This window comes from Carettochelys insculpta, chromosome 10 (genome assembly GCF_033958435.1).
Source record: "Carettochelys insculpta isolate YL-2023 chromosome 10, ASM3395843v1, whole genome shotgun sequence".
NCBI classification, from domain to species: Eukaryota; Metazoa; Chordata; order Testudines; family Carettochelyidae; genus Carettochelys; species Carettochelys insculpta.
Genome location: NC_134146.1, coordinates 46,130,446 through 46,147,999, shown reverse-complemented (window position 1 = coordinate 46,147,999; position 17,554 = coordinate 46,130,446). Strand labels below are relative to the sequence as shown.

At 53.6% G+C, this 17,554-nt stretch overlaps 1 protein-coding gene across 2 annotated transcripts in view; it reads left to right on the top strand.

Annotated features, from left to right (window-relative positions):
• The window catches only part of FAM131A (family with sequence similarity 131 member A), a 53,937-nt gene that overhangs the window by 20,904 nt on the left and 15,479 nt on the right, over window positions 1–17,554 (top strand). For both annotated transcript variants that reach the window (XM_075003654.1, XM_075003655.1), the window contains 2 exons: window positions 15,817–15,910; window positions 16,156–16,338. In XM_075003654.1, coding sequence (XP_074859755.1) covers window positions 15,841–15,910; window positions 16,156–16,338 — 253 coding nt within the window. In that variant the 5' untranslated portion in view covers window positions 15,817–15,840. The remainder of the gene's footprint in view (window positions 1–15,816; window positions 15,911–16,155; window positions 16,339–17,554) is intronic.

Sequence of the window (17,554 nt, the reverse complement as noted above, 5' to 3'; positions counted from 1 at the left end):
GCACCTCCCTGAGCTCCTCTGAAGGGTTCCCCTGTCGCCTCCAGCCCCCTGCCCACGGAGCACCCCAGAAATACCACCTCGAGGTCCAGTGCCACACACCAGCATGTAGGGTTCAGCTCCTTGCTAGGTGAGATCCTTGCAGCGCGAACCAAGCATGCGGTAATAGCAAAGGGTTCAAAACCAGCTCCGGCTGCGTCCTCTGGAGGGCCAGGCTGACCTGGCTGGCGCCTCTTACCTCAGGGCCCAAACCCCCCAGCGGTGTTTCAGCCACGTCCGGGCGTGGTCCCATTTTCCTGCCTGTTCGCTTGCCACCCCCTTACTTCCGGTGTCTGTCGTCTTCCCCGGCCGCTTGTCTTCCCAGGGCAAACGCGGGTCTAAGAGGGAGGCGATGCCCACTGTGTTTGCTTGCAGCGCTTCATTTACAGCGCAGCAGAGAGACGGAACAAACATCCCTTGTCACCAGTAAATCTCTGTCACCGCCGCGGCGGAGAGGCTCGGGCAGATGCTCCAGGCCATGCATCAGACCTCCATGTGCAGGGCCTGCGCAGGCTGTTCATGCCCGTAGCACGGACCAGTGTGAGTTAGGACCTGCCATGCTGTTCTTGGGTGACCCAGGACACGCCGGTAATCCCAGAGCCCTTGGCAGCGAAGGGGCTTTCCGGTTACGTGCTTTGGGTGTGGGTGAGCTCCCAGAGGCTCTGAGCATTGGAGACCCGCAACTGACTGAGAACACAACCTCCAGCATCCCACCTGCCCTGTCCCTACATGTCCACCCACCCTCCCCCCAGCCCCTCTCTGTTCCCCAATGCACAGCCCATGCACAAGTTGCCCATCCTGGAGTGCTGGGCCTGGAGGCTGCGGAGCATGGGGAATAGGGGAGCCGAGGCCCAGGGGCTGCTGATCAGGGCAGGGTGGCCATTGTTTCTCCCCTGAGGGAGTTGCCCCAACAGTTGAAGTGCAGAGGAGTCTCAGCACCTGTCGATGCCTGAATGGCCTTCCCCGCCTGGAGCCGAGGGACTCGGTTGGCCTCACCCCCTCCCAGGGTGGCTGGAGCCCTGCCCTGGGCGGGTGGGGTGGGGTCGGTGCTGAGCAGCTGTGTGCCTTTGTGCTGGGGAAAGGGCAGGAGCTGTGGTCAGCCTGGGGGGCTGCTGTGACATGCCTCTGACCTGATGCTGGGCTCAGGTCACTAGGGAGTTGGACCATGACCCTGGGTCCTGCTTGCCCTGGAGCTCGCTGTGTGTTAGGCCGGGGTTTCTGGGCTCAGCTAGGACAATCACTCCAGGCTATCTGCTTAAAATCTGGCTACTCACAGCCCCAGGCTGGGGTTTCCAGCTTACTAAAGCAAATCCAACCACCTCCACAGCACCTCTGCCAGCCCCACTGGCCAGCCAGCAGCCATACAAGCAAACCCACAGACTTCTCAGCTGCTCTGCCAGCCCAGACCAACACCCCCCAACTTTGGGTGAGAGGCTCATAAGCCTATTTCACCCAACACCACACAGATTCTTCCAGACCCCAAAGGGCCCGGCCCCAGACCCCGGTCCATATATACTTGGATCTTACCCAACCAACCACACCAGAGCCAGATCCTTAGATCTAATATCTAAGGGTTTATTAATACCAAAGGAAGAACAGGGTTAGAGAGGAGAATTGTTAACATAATACTTCACATGCATCAGTCAGAACTACTGGTGCAGCCAGAAATGTTATTTGCTGATTCTTGAAAGTCTCTGAACGTTCATTTCAGGTTACATAGATTCAGTCACTGGAGCATTGTGGATCTGGCCCGCTGGGGTCCACATATTCGGACACGGACCCAAGATGGCCCCTGCTAAATCCACACTATCCCTCTGAGGGATGGGCCCCCAGTCCAAACAGGCTTAACTCTTGAGAATTGAAGGAGCAAGAAAGTCCCTACCAGGGCCCATCTTATAGCTTTTCATGTGCGGAGGAAAAATTCCATTCTTCTGCCATAGGTCTTGGCTCGCCACCCAGCCAGGTGAGTCACTGTGCTTGAGTTCCCGTTCCTCGCTGTCCCGGTGGGAAAACCCCACCATCACAAAAAAGGCGTTGTCCCTCTGGGCCTTTGCTCAGTCTATGGTCCTGGCTGGGGTGGAGCCCCACCTTCCTTTGCGAACCTCAGCACTGAAATGTTTCTTGCCCAGCTGCAGAGCTAAACATCTGTAACTTTACATACATCCATGATATGGTACCAGAGAGGGAGCCGTGTTCGTCTGTATCTTCGAGAACAAGAAGTCCTGTGGCACCTTATAGACAGAATCTCAGAATCAAAGGGCTGGAAGGGACCTCAGGAGGTCATCTAGTCCAGCCCCCTGCCTCAAGGAGGATCAACCCCCACTAAGTCTTCCCAGCCAGGACCTTGTCCAGCCGGGACTTAAAAACCTCAAGGGATGGAGATTCCACCACCTCTCTAGGCAACGCATTCCAGTGCTTCACCATGCGCCTGGTGAAGTAGTTTTTCCTAATATCCAACCTACACCTCTCCCTCTTCAACTTCAGACCATTACTCCTTGTTCTGCCATCTGACATCACTGAGAACAGTTTCTCACCCTCCTTTTTAGATCTCCCCTTCGGGAAGTTGAAGGCTGCTATTAAATCACCCCTCAGTCTTCTCTTCTGTAAACTAAACAAGCCCAAATCCCTCAGCCTCTCCTCATAGGTCATGTGCTCCAGACCCTTAATCACATTTGTTGCCCTTTGCTGAACCTGCTCCAGCAAATCCACATCCTTTTTATACTGGGGGGCCCAAAACTGGACACAGTATTCCAGATGTGGCCTCACCAGTGCCGAATAAAGAGGAATAACTACTTCTCTAGATCTGCTCGAAATGCTCCTCGTAATGCACCCTAGTATGCCGTTAGCTTTCTTGGCTACAAGGGCGCACTGCTTACTCATATCCAGCCTTTCATCCACCATAACCCCTAGGTCCCTTTCCATCTGATGACGAAGCGGGTCTTTGCCCATGAAAGCTTATGCTCCAACATATCAGTTGGTCTATAAGGTGCCACAGGACTTCTTGTTATACGTGATACAGGCACACAAGTAGCATACGTAGATTCAAGGCATCATTAACTTTCATTTGACCCCTCACAGGGCACGACAGCACAATATTCGGGGCCACCAGACACCCTGGGCATTAAAATGGTTTCCAGATCCAATATAAAAGTCCAGCCATGCGCCATGCCGGCATTCCCAGCATCAGCCTCAGTCTCCGAAACCCAGCGCTTCCCTCGCGGCTGTTCCACCGGGCCCGACGCAAGGGCTGCTGTACCGGCTGGGCCACCTGGGACAGCCACAGAGTAGTCCTGGGGATGGGCCCCTGGCAGCTGGGTCTGAATGATGGGAGAATGCAGGGAGACCCCCATGGACTCACCAGGGATTGGTACCGGGATCTAATCCCCTGCGCGAGCCTGCAGCAGGCAGCAAAGAGCATCGGGCCCCTGCTGCTGTCTAGATTCGGGCGTGAAATTATTCTTGTTTGCTGTCTTACGGCTGCCTCTGAACCGAGCCCCCATCTTCTGCCCCCGGCCCCCGCCGCTCCTCCTCATGCTCACCCACTGCTGCGCACTTTCCCCTCCGGTGCTCACGGACATGCAGCTGGAGCTTTGGATGTGACTGGGAGCTCTTTGGGGCAGGGCCTGTGCAACGGGGCCCTTGTGGCCGGCTGGCCTCAGTGATACGAGCACGCGGAAGGACAGTGTGTTGCTCGTTTCAGGCAGGGAGCTGGCAGGAGAGTTGCTGAGCCTGAGACTATGGTTGGGTGCTGTTGGCTCAGCACACCCGTGGCTGGCCCAGAGGAAGGCCCCCGCACTGCACAGTGAAGTAGGGTCTGGGTTTTAGACAACCAAGGAGCAATGCAGCCTTATCTCAGTGACGTGCCTGGTCTATGACAGCCCCTGCCCCTAGCTCAGCCAGTAAGGGCTGGGCAGGCAGCCTACGCCTTGCCTGCACCCAGGGACACAGCATGGATCCATCAGAGAAACCCATGGCCCCAGAGTCATGGGCCGGCCCGGCTGGGCTGTTGAGTCTCCCCTGGGTCCCTGCTGGCCTGGCCAGGGTAGCCATCAGGGCTCCCTCTAATTTTTCCATCTGGGGTGGAATAAATTTTGTGACGCGCACCGAGGTATGTGCACCACCAACAGAAGCATGTGCTGCTGGCCGTGGGCATGCTGCGAATCAGTTAGCCAGCAGCTGAATCTCTCCAAGCACTGGGCTAACAGGGAATGCTGGTCTCCGTAATCCAGGCCCGGCTGGCCCGATGGCCTGGCTGTATCTCTTCCCCGTCCCTTGAGGCTGGAGCCAGGATGGTGAATCCTGAAGGCTTGTCCCTGCTCCCAGGAGCCCTCTGGGCCTGTGGTCAGAGTGAAATGAGCCCTGATATCTCTGCTCCCTCTGAGCCTGCAGCCCTGATGCTCTGCTTGGCCGCAGCACATGGGGCTTTGCTCAACCCATCCCATGCAGGCAGCGGCCTGGGAGCTAGGCTGGCCCTTGGACCCCCTCGCTCTGCCCCCTTCCCCAGGCCCTGCTGCAGCCCCAGCTCACTGGGATCTTTTCCTGCCGCACTGCACTGACGTCAGTGCAAAGCCAGGCCTGTATCCCGGGAGAAATCAGTCCATGGTGATTGGTTGCCATGGAAATACACCTTGTTGCAAGCTACAAGTCCAGAAGCGCTTCCCAGGAAGCCAGTGGCTATGAACCGCTGGGGCTGGGGCTGGGGCGGCTGCCAGGGAGCAGGGGCAGCTGGCAGTGCCAGGTAAGACTCAGCAGAGGCAGTGCTTCTCCGGGGGGTGCTGGGATGGGGTCGAGGGGCCCCTCAGGGCAGCACTCGGGGGACAGGAGCTGTGGGAGATGCATCCCCAGCTGCTGCAGTTCCTTTTGCTCCTGCTAATCCCCATCGCCCCGTTGGGATCGGGCTGGCAGCCGGGGTCTTGGCTGCAGGGACATGTGCCCAAATTCTGGCTCCCAAGCCCGGTACCTGTTGCATCAGCCCCACACTGCACGATGCCTCAAAGGGGCTGGCTGTGCTGCACGTTACCCGCGGGCTCTTTGAGCCCAGCTCCTGCTCCTGTCCATGCACAAGCCAGCCTGACTGAGGTCAGTGGACACTCACAGCCCTGGTCCTAGGGCCCTGCCGGGGGGGATCAGAGCCTGACTCCTGCTGCCTGCCGGGACACAGGGCTAAGCCCTGTCATTCTGCAGCATGGCTGTAGCCTACGATAGCCACGTTCACACAGCCTGGAGCTCCAGGGCCAGCGGTGCAAACCCAGGCCCTGTGCAACCCTAGATTCCTGCAGGTTGGGTGCAGGGGTTGGAGCTCGCCTGGGCTGGTCCCCCAGCCTCTCCGCTCACACCATGCTGCCTCCATGCCCCTCCGCTCTAGAATTGCCCATGGTCTGCCCAGAGCTGGGTGCTCCCCTCAGGATGAACGGGCCTTGGAGGGGTTAGCGAGTCCAGCAGCCGCTGCTGGCCTTGTGCAACCCCCAGCTCTGCCCTGCAACACGGCTGCTCGCTAGCTTGGCTGTCAGAGTTGTTTCTGCCCTTGCCTGCTGAAACGGCAGGGGCCTGTGGAGCTCACTTCCCTAGGCCCAGCATGCAGCTAATTGCCAAGGTGACTGTGATGCTTTAATGACTAAAACATTTGGGACCGTTCTCTTGCTGTTATTTTCCCTCCCGTCACTCGCGATCGCTCTCCCGCACGCGGTGGAGTTATTTGTTTTCGTAATGGTATTGATAAAATGATGGCAACGTGCTGTGCATTAAACCCACTTTCCCCCCCGCCCGGGATCTGCCAGCTGCCACAAACACCTCCCCCAGGTACGGCACCCGGCACCTGCAACTCCAGGCAGGGTTGCTCCCAGCCTGCCAGGGTTTCCTAACTGTGCTGAGTTTTCAAACTCCAGGCCAGCCTCTGCATTCCTGCCATGGACAGATCCACACCGGGGCTTAGCAGGAACCCAGGGAGATATTTATTCGGATTGATGAAACGTGGTTTGCAAAGTTACGGGAGCAGGCAGCTGTATTGAGTTAAACCATGTCATGCAATCACTCTGCTCCTTCAGCACCCAGCATGGCTTCCTGCTGGGGGGTGTGTGTGTGCCTAGGGATGTGAGAAAGTGTAGGGATAGATGGAGGGGGTGTGTGTCTATATTGATGCATAGTGGGTGGGTGTGTCTGTAGTATGAGTGCATGTATAGATTTGCATGTAGAGTAAGAGTCTGTACTCTAGCAGTACGTGTTTGTGTAATATGGAGAAACTCACACTGCATACACCGAGCATATTTAGTGTGTATTTAGTGGGAGCGAGTGTAGCACACATGTGAAGTGGGATGCTGTGTGTGTGTGTATAAAATATTAAGGTTGCTGCAGGGCCGTGGGGCTGAAAACAGACTAGACCAGTGGTTCTCAAGCTGGGGTGTCGCAGAGGGCCTGTGGGGGGGAAAAAAAGTCACTAACAGAGTTGGTTATGGGTTGCTAGGGAGGCCCATTCATTGTGGTAATTTGTTGCGATGAGACGTGCGATCGACCTGTGGTGTCGTCAGAGGTGAGTGTGTATCGTTTGAAGCGTGAATTATTTACATTCCCTGCTGCACGTAATGAAGCGGGCGCAGCAGTTAGAATTGGCTTTGCGGGGGTCCGCAAATGCTTTGGGAGGGCGATCGGGGGTCTGCACTAGTGAAAGGGTTGTGGAATGACAGATGTCCCATGTGGCCCAGGACTAGTGGCTGTTCTCCAGTGGCCAAGGCAGGTCTGGAGCTGGTCTGGCTTGAGCTAACTCAAGCACAGGGGTTTCCGGCGTCAGGGCAGAAGGGAGGAAGCTGGGAAGAAATGCCTGTGGCATAACCGTGCGCTGGCTGTTGCTTTCGCCTCAAATGCCGCTTGTATTTCCCCCGGTGGACCATCCGGTGCTGTTGATTTCTGCCCACCCCCTCTCGTACTATTTCACAGGCATCTGATGTTTGCAACACCTCCTGGAGAAGTGTCACTTACAAGCCCAGTCAACTCGCTCTTTACCCAGCCTTGCAAATCATTCATGAAGATGCCACAACAGATTCCCCCACACCTTTCTGCGGCGTCGGACTGCGTGCTTTCACGCACATGCTGTGCTACAGCTGACGACGTTCAAAGAATATTAAGGTCACACAAAGCCCATGCAAGCTTCAGTCAGCCCCCTCATGTCTGTGTTAGGAAACAGGCTTTAATTTCCTGATTACATGCTCTTTTCCACAGGGCCCTTACCTCATTAAATACTTCTTTTTATCCCCTCCTTCGCTGTCTGACCGAGGCCTTGTTTACCCCTGACTGCAAAACTATCCATTTCCACAGGGGTAGGGCCCTACCAAATTCCTGCTACGTTTTGGTCGATTTCACTCTTGTGGGATTTTGAAAATAGTAACTTTCACGATCTCCGCCACTGACATTGGGAATTTCAGTGCTGTAAGTGCTGGGGTCCTGGCGCTCAAAGATGCTCCAGGAAGGGGGTTTGCTCTGAAGAAGTGGGTCTGTCCCACGAAAGCTCACCTAATAAACTATTTTGCTCGTCTTTAAAGTGCTACTTGACTGCTTTTTGTTTTGATAGTGTATAGACTAGCACGGCTTCCTCTCTGTTACTATTCAGATATTTTGGAGCATAAGCTTTCGTGGGCAAAGACCCGCTCCAGGGCAGAGAAGCTGCTTGTGTAAGGGGCCAGCCACTCCCAGTCTCTGTTTAATCCTTGGTTGATGGAGTCAAATTTGCAAATAAATTGCAGCTCAGAGACTCCTCTCTCCATTTGATTTTTGAAATGTCTTTGTTGTAGGACTGCTACTTTTAAATCTGTTACTGAGTGTCCGGGGAGATTGAAGGGCTCTCCCGCAGGCTTCTGTACGTTACTGTTCCTGATGTCTGATTTCTGTCCATTTATTCTTTTACTTAGAGACTGTCCAGTTTGGCCAATTGCAATGGGGCACTGCTGGCACACGATGGCATATATTATATTAGTAGGTGTGCAGGTAAAGGAGCCCCTGCTGGTATGGTTGATGTGAGGTCCTGTGATGATATCGCTGATGTAGATATGTGAGCAGAGTTGGCAGCGAGGTTCATTGCAGGGATTGGTTCCAGGCTTAGAGTTACTGTGTTGTGATCTATAGTTGTTGTTGTTGACGATACAGACTAACACGGCTACCTCTCTGATACTTCAGAGCTGGGCGGCTGCTGGCTGGGAGCCCAGCTCTGAAGGCTGAGCTGCTGCCAGCAGCAGTGCAGAAGTAAAGGTGGCAAGCCGCGGAATTGCCACCCTTACTTCAGCATCGCTGCTGCAGGGATCCTGCCTTCAGTGCTGGGCATCTGCCCCAGCAGCCGCCATGTGCTGGCCAGCCCTCATAGCACAGAAGTGGGGATGACAGTACTGCCAGCTCCCCCCCAATAACCTTACAACACCCCCAGCCCCCTTCTGAGAGACACTGATGTCCCCAGTGAAGTCTGTGTGATATGGGGCAGTGGTGTCCAAGAGAAATGTAACCGATTGCCCCAGGTGCCGTCCCCCCTTCCAAGCCAGGCACGCCCCCCCCATGAGATTACTCACTTGGAGCTGCGTGAGCTGCCCGGGGCTGGAGCCTGCCGGGGCCGGAGGAGCTGCCATACACTTGTTCCACCACGGGGGGGCGCCCCAGGCGTGCGGCTCTTCTGAGCCGCATTTTGCTGCACTAATTGGGTGAAGGGACAGCATATGGGAGACCGCGGGCATAGGGTAGAAGCACGCAGAAAGGCAGATTTCAGGGCTGGGGCACTAGATTACATGGGCTGGAACACGTTTTTTGTGGCTGTGAATTTGCCATGATGTCGTGGTGTCTCCTAAGTGGTTTCCTTCTGTTGCCTGAATACTTTGCAGGCGTCAGTGAACTGATCTCACCCACACTTCTGCGTTGGGGCCCCTGCGGTCCCCGTTTTACAGACAGGGAGCAGAGACACAGAGATTATGGCCGATGCCCCATTTAATCCAGCCAAGGCCTGGCTGAGTACTTAGCACTGTAACGCTTGCTCCATTGAAAGCAGAGGGCCGGTCAGTTTCTGTGTCAGTTGTGAGCAGGCTGTGTTCCTTCTCTTTTTTCCCTTCTGTGGGTGGAATAAATTTTGTTATGTGCACCAAGGCATGTGTGGACGCGCACCACCAAGAGAAACACACAGTGCTGGCTGTGGGTGGCTGTGTGGGCTCTGCTATTCAGCTGGGCAGCACCTGAGCCTTTCCTGGGCAGCTGCCCAAGTGCTCAGCTTACAGGGAATGCTGCTCTGCACTCCTTCAAGATGATCAGAGGGCTGGAGCACATGACCTCTCAGGAGAGGCTGAGGGATTTGGGCTTATTTAGTTTGCAGAGATGATTGCATATCAGTCTTCAACTTGCTGAAGGGGAGCTCTAAGGGGTTTGGAGAGAGGCTGTTCTCAGTAGTGAGGGACGGCAGAACCAAGAGTTAGAGGGAGAGGTGGAGGTTATATATTGGGAAAAAACTATCAGAGAGGTAAGCAGGTCTTTGCCCACGAAAGCTCATGCTCCAAAATGTCTGTTAGTCTGTAAGGTGCCACAGAACTTCTTGTTGTTTTAGAAAAAACTGCTTCACCAGGAGGGCGGTGAAGCACTGGAATGCGTCGCCTAGGGAGGTGGTGGAATCTCCAACCTTGGAGGTTTTTAAGTCCTGGCTTGACAAAGTCTTGGCGGGGATAATTCATTTGGGTTGATCCTTCTTTGGGCAGGGGCTGGACTCAGTGACCTCTTGAGGTCCCTTCCAGCCCCAGGATTCTGCAAATAAAACCCCAGAGTCTCAAGAGGATAGAGCAATTAGTGGTTTACAAAAGGAGCAGAGGACATGACTTATCCGGAATCACACATGTGCTGCATGGCCCAGGCAGGACTAGAACCCAGTTCTCTAAGGTTGTAGTCAATTGTCTAAGTTAGGCAGCAGCCCTTTCTCATCCAGTGCTTCCATCTTCTGTCATTCACTGTCTTCCAGCTTCTGCAACAGCTGAACTAGGTGTCCAGTCTTCTTCCCCAAGCAGGTCCATCCTGTGCACTGAGCGAGGGAGGGATCCAGTGGACAAAAAGTGTGCAATCATGTAGTTAACGACTGTATCAAAATAATCGAGCGGCTAACACAGGATTCTACCAATGAGAAACAGAAGGAGGGTAATATAATGAATGTCAATCAATATAGGTTTATGGCAACTGGAATATCAAACTAACAGGGTGTGTCTACACTTGCGTTCCTCTTTCGAAAGAGGCACTCAAATGAGCCAAATCAAATGCAAATAAGGTATACATTTGCATATTAATTGACTCATTTGCATACTCTAATTTCGAAAGAGCTTCTTTTGAAAGAAGAAAGCCAGTGTAGACGCTGCTGTTTCGAAAGTAAACCCCATCTTCGAAAGAATCCTTCTTCCCATTAAGTAAAGGGAAGAAGGATTCTTTCGAAGATGGGTTTACTTTTGAAAAAGCAGCGTCTACGCAGGCCTTCCTCTTTCGAAAGAAGCTCTTTCGAAATTGGAATATGCAAATGAGTGGCCAAATATGACAAATTATGCCTCGTTTGCCTTTTCGATTCACCTCATTTGCATACCTCTTTCGAAAGAGGAATGCAAGTGTAGACGCACCCACAATGTCTTTTTTTTTTTTTTTAACAGGATTACAGATTTGGTTGGTAAAGGTAACAGTGTAGCCTTCTGCGAGACACAGCACTGGGTCCTGTAGTTTGAACCTCTCTAATCCAGAATTCTCTCATCCGGTGATGTCCGTAATCTGGCATGGTTTTAGTTAGCCGGACGACCACTTATCATGGGTGTGGCCAAGTTTCCTGGGGTCCCACAATGTTTGCTTCCAGCCACCAGGCGTGGCTCTCAGTGTTCTGTGCTGAATCGGAGCAGAGAGGTGGCTGTGTTAGTCTGTACTCCAACAAAACAAAGCAGCAGAAATGTAGCACTTTCCAGAAGAACAAAATGATTTATTCTGTGATGAGCTTTCGTGGGACAGACCCACTTCTTCAGCTCAAAGTGGATCTGTCCCATGAAGGCTCATCACCGACTAAATCATTTTGTTCATCTGGAAAGTGCTACATTTCTGCTGCTTTGTTTTGTTCGCGTTTGGTGCTGTTATTTAGCTGTAATTTACCCCTAAATGTCTTCTGAGAGCCTACTAAGCAGCGGAGGCGTTGGTAATGCCGCTCGGCAATATTGACTTCCCGTAGTCTGGCAAATTCTCACGTTCGGCACCAGTCAGCTCCCAAGATTGCTGGATGAGAGGGGCTCAACCTGTGTAATGAATGCTGTAAACTTACGTTGATTGACAAACAGACCATGAAACTAATGCTGTCTTTTTCTAATGGGATTACATGTTTGGTTGGTAAAGGTAGCTGTTGACGTGATATGTGTAGGCCCCTGGGAGGCATAGGACTTGATTCTGCACAGCATTTTGAAGGAAAAAGCTAAAGCGGTACAACATTGCAATGACACACAGCTCAAGCTGCTGATAGCTTGGGGTAGGTTCAGAGAAGAGTCACGAGAAAGCTGAAGGGGTCAGATCCCTGCCGGTGAGTGATAGCCACAAAGTGCTCAAGGCAACAGGTGATGTGATGACAGTCTGTAAGTACCCCTGTGGGGAGCCAAGATTAACAGCAGGCTCAGCCGTCTACCAGCAAAAGGTACAACACGATCCTGAAGCTGCAGCAAGACAAATTCGGGCTGGAAATGAGCCATTGCTTTTTAATGGGGAGCGGAATTAACCACTGAAGCAACCAGCCGAGGCTCATGGTGGTTTCTCCACCGCTGCCGATAGTTAAATCGCTGCTGTTTCTCAGAGCTCTGCTCCGGGGATGGGTTTGGGGACGTTCTCTGGTCTGTGATAAATGGGAGATCAGACTGGACGATCACACCTCACAGCCTGTGAATCTATAACAAGCTCCAATGCTGGAGGCTGATGGCGGGGCAGTTCCGGCTGGCTGCGGGGCAGCCACGTTCACCAGCGTGGGTAATCGACCGTTGGTGCGGTTTCCCGCAGGACTCCATCACTGGCAAACGAAAAGCAGGGCTTTTTCCTCGTACAGACACACTAATTCAAACAAGATTCAATGCAGGGCAGCCTGCTGGTCGGTGTGACGTTGGGTGCCAGGCCGGATGATGCCAAGGGTCTGTTCTGGCCTTCTGCTCTGTAAATCTGTGACTAATGCCTACGCATAAGAGGTACTCGAAGGGCACAGGGAATCTTCATTCTGCCATTGCCTAGCTTGCGAGCGCCTGCCTTCGCAGCCTTATGCTTTGCACATTTTTAAATGTGACTTCCTAACATATAAACCCAGCCAAACCTGGCCACTGACCCTGGGAACACTGGAATTTCCACCACATGGAAACAGATTGACCCCAGCTGGACACAGCAGCAAGGTCCAGACCTTTATGACTGATGTGCACGGAGGAAGCAGTAGCAGTAGTAGACTGTTACCCTTTGTCTCACCCCACCCCCCCGGTAGATGCGCTTTGCTGATGGGTTTTAGAGCTGTTTTCTGACAGCAGAGGAGACTTGGGACTCCAGGCTCCGTTCCCGAGCCGGAAGGGAAGCGTTCTCCAGTGCTCATAGCCCTTGCTGACCTCTTCCCTCAGCTCCTAGCTAACCCTCCGGCTCCAGCAGCCCCCTCCATCAGCTGCACGCCTGTGTGGCTGCTTCCCCCTTCTCCATCTCCACTCTGCCAGCTGGGGGAGCCAGGAGACCACAGGCCAGACAATCCCCTGCTCTCAGCTCTGTGGCCTCGCTCCACAGCAGTCTCCAGCACCCAGGAGAAGCAGTTAGAGGGAAAGACCTGCTCCGGCCTTGCAACCCCTGGCCAGAGCATACTCAGATGCTCCGTGGAGATGGTGCATTCATAGTCTGGGGACTCTGGGCATATGCAGGAGGTGGGTGGGGATGGAGCATGCCCAGAACAGCTAGAGTCTTCAGAAAATTTAGTTGCCAAACTCTAACGAGTCTCTACAGAATCGTAGCAGAGAGGGAGCTGTGCTCGTCTATATGCTATCAAAACAAACAAGCAATCCAGTAGCACTTCAAAGACTAACAAAATAATTTCATCACTGGACCTAACCAGGTTATTCACAGAATCACGGGCACATTCTCATGTTCCTCAACTAACATCATGTGCCCGCAATGCCCAGATGCTTTATATATTGGACAGACTTCTAACTCCCTTAGACAAAGAGTTAATGGGCACAAAACAGACATAGAAACACTCCTGAGCCACAAACCTGTTAGCCGGCATTTTAATGGAGTGGGCCGTTCTGTTAATGACTTAAGAATTTGCCTGTTACTGAAGAGGAATTGTCACAACACTCTTGAAAGAGAGGCTGCTGACCTCTCTTTTATATTCAAATTCGACACATTAACACGTGGTTTGAACAGGGATGGGAATTTTCTGGGTCATTATAGGGGCTCGTTTGCACACTTGGCTTAATCTAATTCTTGACTCCCCCCCCCCACTCTCTGATTTGCTCATCTTGATAATTTTTTTCTGATTTGTCCACCTTGCTCACTGTTTTTGGTTCTCTGTGCCTTAAATATTGAGTCTGTTCTGGTCTGGCTATGGTCTGAAGAAGTGGGTCTGTCCCTTGAAAGCTTGTCACCTAATAAATTATTTTGTTAGTCTTTAAAGTGCTACTTGATGGCTTTTTTGCTTTGAGAGTCTCTACAGAGCGTGAACAAACTCAGATGTTTTTCCAGAGACTTGTAACTTGGTAAAATTTGGGAGAATTTGCCTGGGAACAGAGAAGGCACATCTGTGACACCAGGGTGACATCTCTGTCAAATCTTAAGCTCCTGCTCCAAAGCCTGCAGGGTGGGGGAGCTTCCCGAGAAAGCCATTGGAAGAAATGTTGGAGTAAATGCAAAACAAGAGATTTATTCTGATGTTCGAATGTTCGCCGAGCGTGGCAATTTGATCGCAAACCTTTCATTGCCAATCGAGGTAACATCGTCAGTGCTCAACAGGTTTTTAATAAAAGTCCTTCCAGACTGGTCTTTTTATAATCCTTTGTGTGACCCTAAGCAATAGTTGATTCAGAATGGTCGGCCGGAAGTAACCAGTCTTCGTTAACAACATTTACATGAGATGCTCTGTTTCTATTGTCCCTCAGCCTCATAGGTTCAAACACCAGGTCCAAATCAACATGATGATTAATCGAAATCGGCATGTTGATTTAGACCCGGTGGTTGAACCTATAAGGCTGAGGGATAATAGAAAAAGAACAACTAATGAAAAAGTGGTTAACGAAGATTGTTGGCCGGAAGTAACTATTGGTTAGGGTCACGCTAAGGACTGGAAAAAGACCAGTCTGGGAGGACTTTTATTAAAAACCTATTGCGTACTGATGATGTTACTTTGATTGGCAATGAAAGGTTTGCAATTAAATTGCCACACTCGGCGAACATTTGAACATCAAAATAAATCTTTTGTTTTGCATTTACTCCAACATTTCTTCCAACAGCTTTCTCGGGAAGCTCCCCCACCCTGCAGGCTTTGGAGCAGGAGCTTAAGATTTGACAGAGATGTCACCCTGGTGTCACAGATGTGCTTCCTCTGTTCCCAGGCAATTCCCCCAAATTTTACCAAGTTACAAGTCTCTGGAAAAAAATCTGAGTTTGTTCACGCTCTGTAGAGACTCTCAAAACAAAAAAGCCATCAAGTAGCCCTTTAAAGACTAACAAAATAATTTGTTTGGCAAGCTTTCGTGGGACAGACGCAAGGATTGTGCACTGACGATGCTGCCTCGATTGGCAATGAAACGTTGGCAATCAAATTGCCATGCTCGGTGAACATTCGAACATCAAATTGAATCTCCCCAGCTGCCAATTTTCTCTTCTATTTTAAAAGATTTATTCCTAGCCTTGTTGTAGGAAGCAGCTGGCTCATTTTAGCTGAAATTTTTAAAATTTACAAATATGGTGCCCCTGAGGGAGACACCCGGCATGGACAACTTCAACCCAAACAATTAAATGTTGGCAAGTTATAATCAGCTGAAAACAAGGGCCTCTAGTGAGAGCTGTCAGGCAAAGAGCTATATGCATCACTACCAGCGGGCAGATTTTTTAAAAGGCAAAATGCCATTCAGGCGCCTCATTCCCACAGGAAGTCAATGAGTCTTGGTCCACTGACTCCTGCCTGTCCGTCTGCCTGGTCTCCATCGCAAACGTGCGTGTGCCTATCAGGGGCCTCTGAGTAATCTCTGGCCTGCGTGGGCAGTGCCATGTCTAAGCCAATCTCTGTTAATGTTTCAAGTGAGCTTTCAGGCTGTAGCCATCTCATCGCAAAAGCAGAAGAGCAGGGTGTTTCTGCCCCATCCAGCCCCCTGCTGGGTTTCCCTCTAGTGCCTTTAAACTGTACCTGATAAAGTGCAGTGGGGGCAGGACCAGTGTTCCCTGTAAGCTGAGTGCTTGGGCGGCTGTCCAGGACAGAGTCTGGTGCCACCCAGCGGGTTAGAATCGCTCAGAGCTGGCAGCGTGTTTCTGTTGGTGGTGTACATCTGTGCATGTCCCATGCGCATAACGAAATTTATTCCACCCACGAATGGAGCACGTTCGTGGGACCAGGGGACAGAGAGAAGGCGGGGCTCAGGGTGCAGCCTCGAAGATGGCTGGACTCCGGGGTTCCTCGGTGGGGGGGGATAACCTCTGGGTCAGGGAATGAGGATTGATGGCTCTCTCCATATGGGGTGTCTCTCTCTCTCTCTCAAGGGGTAGGAAACAGCCCAGAGTGCTGGGCGGGGACTTACCTACTTCTCGTCTGTGCCGAAGGTAAATGTTGAAGACACTGTCGAAATGTTACCCAAGTCCCGACGAGCGCTCACAATCCAGGAGATCGCTGCCCTGGCCCGCTCCTCCCTGCACGGTAATGGGCTTTGCGACCAGAACGGGGGCTGCAGGGTGGGATTTGGAAGGGGGGTGGGGAAGTCTCACTGGGGTCAATGTCACTTTTGGGGACAGAGGGCGTCTCGTGGTGGGTGCCCCCGGGAATCTTGTTGGGGGCGGTGGTTCCCCCCTGGGGGTGTCCCATTGGGCAGGTGCTGGGGTTCCACAGCTCCCCCTCCCCAGAGCCCTGCCCGCTGCTGTCTCTGAAGCTGCTGGTGTGTGCAGGTATCTCGCAGGTGGTGAAGGACCATGTGACCAAGCCCACGGCCATGGCGCAGGGCAGGGTGGCGCACCTCATCGAGTGGAAGGGCTGGTGCAAGCCCACGGACTCCCCGGTGGCACTGGAGAGCGCCTTCAACTCCTACTCGGACCTGAGCGAAGGGGAGCAGGAGGCCCGATTCGCTGCAGGTGGGAAGGGCACGAGGGGCTCGCGACGGGGGGGGTCCCCGTTAGGGGAATGGCAGGGGGCTATTGCCAGGCACGTCCACAGATGAGCATGAGGCCAGAGAAATGGGGCGGGAGGAAGAAGCACCGACCCCCTAGATTTGGACAGCCAGGGCTGTTAACATCCCCCCATGCTGAGGGAGTGGGAGGGATTGCTCCTCTTTGGGGTGATACCAGCTAGTTGTGAAACACCCCTCCCCTGGCCAAGCCTGGAGGCGGTGGGGCTGAGCCACCAGCTGAGCACAGCTCGCTGCCCGGCTGTGGTAGTGAGGGACACGTCCTTCCCGTGGGATCCCCCCTCGTGTGGCCGTTTGGTGCCGCTCTCATGCCAGTAGCAGTCCCCGCTGGCCCATCCCCTTTGCTCAGACCTGGGTCCCAGCCGGCTAGGGGACCCCCTCTGCCCGGGGCGGCCTCAGTGCGGCCTCCCCATGTCCTGTAGTGATGGCCACGCCAGCCAGGCCTCAGCAAGGCACCAAGGAGCGCGTGGCCCCTGCCGGGCTCAGCAGAGGGCACAGCCCAGGCTCTGCACCAGCCCCTGGCACCTCCTGGCTTTGCTCACGAGCTCTTTGCCCAGCGCTGTTCACACGTGGGTCTGGTTTCCTGCAGCCCTGAGGGGCACTGGCCTCCCAGGGAGGGAGGGAGGGATCCCTGGCCTGGTTATCGTGCTCTGCTCGCCCAGGTGGGTACTTCTCAGCAGGCAGCTTCTGTCCTGGGAGATCCCACAGCACTGGGCTGGGAGCTCAGTCACTGAGCCGGTGGGGAGTGGGGCCTAAGAGGGAGCCATTAACCTGCCCCACCCAGGCGAGTGGGGGCTGAACGCTCAGTGCCACCCAGCCTCGCAGCCCACCCTGACCGCTGCGCCTGGCCAGGCAAGTGCCGGCTCAGCAGAGCCCTGCCACGTAACGGTCCCTGAGGCCGCCTGCCAGCCCAGGGGCTGCACCGTTCATGGGGAGGAAGGGGGCACATGGCCACGCATGCTGCCGCATCCCATCCCATCAGCCCAGTGTCTGGCACAGCAGGTCGCGACCTGGCCCTGGCAGTGGTAGAAGCGATACAGGGAGGGGAACCCCTGTAGGGCAGTGGTGGGCGGCCTGGGGGATGCATGTGCCCCACTGGGGCGCCACCTGTGGCCTGCAGAGCCCTGGCTGCCCCCACCCCATATGCCTCTCGTGAGCTTCGT